The sequence below is a fragment of the Vombatus ursinus genome, unplaced genomic scaffold (genome assembly GCF_900497805.2).
Source record: "Vombatus ursinus unplaced genomic scaffold, bare-nosed wombat genome assembly UNPS02014198.1, whole genome shotgun sequence".
NCBI lineage: Eukaryota > Metazoa > Chordata > Mammalia > Diprotodontia > Vombatidae > Vombatus > Vombatus ursinus.
Genome location: NW_020953976.1, coordinates 341965 through 347770, shown reverse-complemented (window position 1 = coordinate 347770; position 5806 = coordinate 341965). Strand labels below are relative to the sequence as shown.

Genomic DNA, 5806 nt, shown 5'->3' with positions numbered 1-5806 from the left:
GACACTTCATATGTGGTCTTTATATTGAGGTAAAAAAAAAATGTTGACACTAACATCAGATGTGTGTGTGGGGTGGGGGGAAGCATAGTAATACAGCATCATATCCAATACAGCTCAACATAATCTCCCCAGAGAAAGCAATGCGGGGTGCTCAGAATCGGCAGCAAACACACACACACACACCCACACACACACACACAGAGCAACAGAGAGGAGGAGGTTGGGAAGAAAACATTTGCTCCCTTCTCTCTGGTCCTCCAAATCCCTCCCACCCGCCTGTTAGTCTTAAGGAAAGCCACCACCATTGGTGTTTCTGGGTCAGGCAGCCTTTGCCTTCACTCTCAGTCTTGACTGACATTCCGATACCAGAAAGGTCCAAGGCAGATGGGGTGGTGCTCACTGTCCTCCATTCCCTTTCCCCAGGTTGCCAGGAAGAGCTGTCGAAGGTGTTGTGATAATGGAAACCAAGGCAGAGCAGGGCTTGAGGACTTCATCGTCCCACTGAGAACTTTAGACACCTCCCGAGATACATTTTTCACTTGGAAGAGGAGGTGCATTTGGCACAGAGAGGCTGCCCCCACCGCCTCCAGTCAGGCAGGAAGAGGATGAAGAAGGAGGCCACCACCTTCCCCAGTTCTCCCGACATTCACACAGACTAAGGCACACAGGATTGGGTGGGGAGGGGAGCAAACCAACATGCTTTGGCAGTGGAAACCCATGGTCCTGGGAGGGGGTTGATGTGTGGCCAAGTAACCCTGGAATAGCTGCTGGGAATTGGGCCAGGGGTAAGAAGCTCAGCACTTTAGAGGGGAGCTGGGACAGGCAGAAGGGCAGGAGAAAGGAGGAGAGAGAGAGGAGGCCAAGAGCTGGTGGGAAAGAAGGAAATACAGACAGTGAGAAAAGCAGGCAAAGGGACTCCGGAAAGGAGAGAGGAGGAGACCGGGGATGGAGAGGCTGGCAGGCTGCTGCCCACTCACACCCTGATGAAGACCAGCCGGGCCGAGTGCACCAGGTCGGCCACGTAGGCCAGGAAGTTGACTGCCGTGAGGATGGCCACGGTCAGTCGCCTATCCCAGTCACACACAGTCGAAGCATGGCGGCTGGGGCAGCCCAAATCATCCCGCCTCCGCGGCCGGCCACCCTTCCTCTCATCGAACTGATAGAGGGGCCAGAGCACCAGGGCTGAGGCGTAGAGAGCCACCGCCAACATGGCCAGGCCTGTGAGGAAACTAGGGAATGAGATGGGCAACTGGCCTGTGCAGTCACCCAGGCTCAGGAGGATGGCCACGGCAGACAGGATGAAGCAGATACAGTAGACCGCCAGACACCATTCCAGGGCGGAGTGACGCTGGTAGATGGGTGGGTCACTGGCAAAGGCAAAGATGATACAGGCTACAAAAGTCTCAAAGACCTTGAGGAGGCCAGGGACAGTGGCCATGTAGCCTGTGACCTCCCCGGGCCGGGCTCTGGTCCAGGCCACCTCGGTGGCATAGGCGAGGCAGGCCACACAGGAGAAGAAGGTGGCTGCAATGGCATGGTCTCGTTTTTGGCCCTGGGGCATGAACTGGACATAGGTGGTGGGGTAGATGATGGAAGCTGAGAGGCAGAGCAGGGTGGCATAACAGGCATAGGCGATTGGGAAATTTCGCCAGGAGAGTGGGAATCGGGGTTGGAAGCCACCCACCTCCACCACCAGAATGACCAGTGTCATGGCAAAGCAAAAACACCAGGCAAACATGGCCCAGTGGCCCATGGCCCCATCCCAGGCACCCACATGGACCACTAGAGAGAAGGCCACGCAGGTGGACACCAGTTGCAGAAGGCGCAGGAGGCCTAGCTTGGATGTTAGTGCCCGAGGAGAGCCCACTATGGTGGGTGAGCCCACGCCAGAAGAGGTGGTGGTAGTGGTCACGGTGGTTCGAGTGATGGTCACTGGCATGACTGAGGGAAGAGGAGGCCAAGAGGCTAATTAGAGAAAAGCTTGACTAGTCTAGGCTCCAGTCTCAAAGTGCCTGAGAGACTTGGTCAGCCAAGCTCCTCCCTCACAGCACTAGATACCCAGAGTACCACAGGGGTCCCACCCTCTAGGGAGCAAACATTCACGGAGGAGACCCACCCTGCCTCCTGGGCCTAGAATCTGTTTGGCAGTTACCCCTCCCCTTTGGCCCAGAAAGTCCCTAAATTAATCTCCTGACTAGGGGCATGTGCAAACCCAGAGTCCCACCCTAATCCACCCTAATCCACCCTAATAGGTGCCTGGTGCACCCCTACCTGAAACCTCTGGTCACACTCCTTTCTGGGAAGGGGGGGTCGAACAGGTCTTTGTCCTGCTATTCTGAGAAGCCAGAAGGAGAGGAGGGAGAGAGAGAAGGAAGGAGGAGGGAGGAGGAAAGAGAGATGGGGACAGAGAGAGAGAATATCACCTTCTGGACATGGCCACTTCATTAAGACCACCGCCCCAAATTTGCCCACAAAGCCACGGACTCAGGTATCTGGAGCTGGTTCCCAAAGCCCCTCCTCCACCTTACCAAAAAGAGGGGAACCTGCCCGCGCCGCGTGTGTAGAGGTGCTCGGCTTTAGGCCGCTTAGCCGGGAAAGGAAAAGGGTGTGACGCCTTCTAGGGCGTAGGCCTGGGTCAGCTGGGACCAGGAGGAGTTCATATCCCAGAAGCGAGCAGCCGAGACAGACAGGGGACTGCGGGGGCTGCAGGAGAGGCCTGACAGCCAGCAGCCGGAGCTCGCCTTATAAGGTACTTGGCCTGTCTCAGGCCAAGGAATGTGGCTGGGATGTCGGGGCGGCGCCCCTGCCGCCCTTCCCCCTCCTCAGGGTTGGGGACGGGATCCCAGCTGCAAGGTGCTGGGCCCAGGATGCCGGGGTCCCCGAGATGGATTGGGGCGGGGCCGGACGCCCGAGTTCCTTGTATCGGAGTCAGATTACTCGCGGAGGCTTACCACCACGCCTGCCGGAAACCCACACTGGCACTGAGAGCAGAGGCTCCTTGAAGAGCGTAAGCGTCCACTCCACTCCCACTCCCCACCCCCGCCGAGGGTGAGGAGTGGGGTGGCGGCATCCCCTTCCCCTCCCACGTGCCCCTCTGGGATTCGTGCCTTGGTCACCAAGACCTGGACGCTGGGGTCCGCCCCCTCCCCATCGGTTATTTGGAAGGCCGAGGAGGACGTGAGCTAGGAGTCCCAGACAGCGGGGGAGGGGGGGGGAGGCACTGCCACCGCCTGAGGTCATGGCTCTGGAATGCACAGCTGGAAGGAAAGGAGACCCGGAGAGTAGAGGGGAACGCCCCTTAACCCCTTCAAGTCCAGGGCTTCCCCAGCCACGCCTTGGGATTCCGAAGTCCGTTACTTTAGCTTCTTTTCCAGATCTCTAACCCCCAGCTTCCATCCCCTTCTACTTAGCCAGGCATCTCAGAGTCCACTCATCACCTAAGGGACCCAGTGGTCCAGCTCTCCCAGCTTGCACGTTAGCCTTCAACCCGCTAAAAGACATATAACCCCTTCAGGGTTCCATTCTCCCTACCCATCAGGGATCCAGGCACTCGACCTCTTAAGCGGTCCCGGACCTGTCTGAGACACAGTTGTCCGTCCCCATCTGCCACAGAGCCCCAAGCGCCCGTCGTCCCAGGCCTCTAAAGAACCCAGTTCCCCAAAGCTTGGACCCTTGGACCGGAGCCCGGGCCCTGCTCCCTGGGCGGCTCACCTCGCGGTCTGCAGGCTTCGTCCTGGGTAGTTGCGGTGAGTGTTGATGAACCTGGGTCTGGGGCTGTGGTGGGGAGGAAGGGAGGGAGTGAGACAGAGGAGACCTCTTGGGGCGGGGCCCAAGACGGAGGCGGGACTGGACCCCGGAGCCCAGCCCTGAAACTTACTAGGCGAGTACCCACCGGGGCTTTCCCAGACCCTCCCCGCGGGCGGGGCCAGGCCAGAGAGGCTCTCCTATGGGGACACTGAGGCAAAATAAGAATCTCCAGTCTCCACCCCTCAGAGACCCTCCAATGTCCTTGTCGCTGTAACCGCCCACCCCACCCCCACCAGGCGTCTCCCCCAGCCCAGGCCTGGGAGGGAAGGGGGAGGCTGAGGTCACTGTTTCCATGGTGACGCCAAACAGGAAGCGACAACAGAAGGAGAAGATGGGGGGGAGGGGTCCTCCGGTCCGGAACGTTGGGGTTGGGGAGGAGGGAGAAGGCCGTTGCTATGGCAACAGGCGTATTTGTTCCTTATTTGGGGATGATGTCCCCCCACTAGTCCTTTACTACACATCCGGTCCCATCCTCCGAGAGCCTAAGGGCTAAAGACCAGACATCCTGGAGACACCTGGGTCCCAGAGAAAAGGAAGCCGAGACTAGGAGAGGCTGGAGGTCGGTCCAGAGGCCCAAGCCTCAGGATGCCTGAGCTCTACCAAAAGAGATGCAGGGGCCCCGGACCTTGGGATGCAAGGCCTTAGGGCCTGGGTATCCAAGCGGCTGCCCCAGCTGGTCGAACCCGACAACCTAGTTCCGGAGAAAGGGGGAATGGGGAGATCGCGTCTGGGTCCCGAGAAGGGTGAGGCTTGTAGAGCCGGCCACCTGGGGCCCGGGGAAAAGGGAGATGGGGAGATCGATCGCGCCTGGGTGCCGGACAAGGGTGGCAGCTTGTAGAGGCCGACACCTGGGTCCTGGAGAAGGGCGGAGCTTAGGGGCTGGACTCCAGGATCCTCCCAGACAGGAGCAGGGGTGGGCTGGGCTGGGCTACCGGAGGCCTGCCCTCCCTTCCCCAATCCCAGTCACTCACAGCGGTGTCTCGAGGTCCCAGGTCTGGGCTTCACTTTGGGCCTGCTGGGAGGGGGGCTGCGGCTGGAGCAGTAGTGCTGAGACCAGTGGAGCCGACTGGGAGACAGGGCCCAGACAGACTCCGCCTCTCCCTACTTCCCCTGTCCTCCCCTCCCCTCCACTCACCTCGGCCAAGGCTGCAAAGGTTTCAGTGAGTGTCTTTCCCTTCCTGGCCTGGCAGAGCAGGGTCGTACAGCAGATGTCTAGAGTCTGGGGCCCAGGGCAGAGCTTGAGGGGCTGCAGAGAAGCAGAATACTGATGGTGATGCGGTAAGGGGCGGGGAGGGGAGGCGAGAGAAGGAACGAGGGGGGAAGGAAGCAGATAATATCTGGGGAAGCAGGGGCTCACATTTCCTGTGGCCTCAGCACCTCCTAGTCGGGACTCGTGGCCCCCAAAACACATATACCCACAAGATTCAGGCAGGCACCCAGAGACATGCTACAAGGACCCACATTGAGAATCTGAGGATCCAGAGCCCACACTCCCGAGGTGCCCCTTTAAAAGCCCGTGTGGATACCTTGGAAGTTCCTTTGGCTGAATAAAGGGTTGTTCAGCTCCTCTGGTACCACCTGTCCCTTCAAACACCTCAGTAAAAGCCACACATTGAGAACCTGAGTTCAAATCCAACCCCAGACACTTTACTAGCTGTGTGACCCTGGGCAAGTCACTTAATGCCACTTGCCTTGCAAAAACAAACAAAACAAAAACAAATAAAAGTCATGCATTTCTCCCATAACTGAGGCCTCGGGGTTTCTTGAGCCCTTATTTCTTAGTTGAAGTCCATCAGTTGCACAGTCTCAGGTGCCTTGAACACTCCTGCACAACCAGAGGAGGAAACAACTCAGATCTCCCACCAAGCTTCCCAGGGCAAACCAATGGCCGGGTCCTGTCCCTTCTACTCCTACACCCAGCTCTCCAATTTTTTCTCATCTCCTTTTCTTTGACAGGGCCACTCTGGCCCTCAGTGCGCATCTCCCTCATGCCTGGACT

At 58.5% G+C, this 5806-nt stretch overlaps 1 protein-coding gene across 6 annotated transcripts; it reads right to left on the bottom strand.

The window, feature by feature from the left end:
* On the bottom strand, positions 1-5086 carry MYADM (myeloid associated differentiation marker). Of its 6 annotated transcripts, none has more exons than XM_027860598.1 (4): positions 4943-5086; positions 3712-3774; positions 2272-2335; positions 1-1941 (listed from the first exon to the last, which is right to left on the bottom strand). In XM_027860598.1, the coding sequence occupies exon 4, from the start codon at positions 1937-1939 to the stop codon at positions 974-976; it is 966 nt and encodes a 321-aa protein (XP_027716399.1). In that variant the 5' UTR covers positions 1940-1941; positions 2272-2335; positions 3712-3774; positions 4943-5086; the 3' UTR covers positions 1-973. The 6 variants fall into 6 exon arrangements, with proteins under 6 accessions (XP_027716399.1, XP_027716400.1, XP_027716402.1 ...); XM_027860599.1 differs by lacking the exon at positions 4943-5086 and adding an exon at positions 4779-4889; XM_027860601.1 differs by lacking the exon at positions 4943-5086 and adding an exon at positions 4433-4657.
* Positions 5087-5806: the final 720 nt, after the last annotated feature.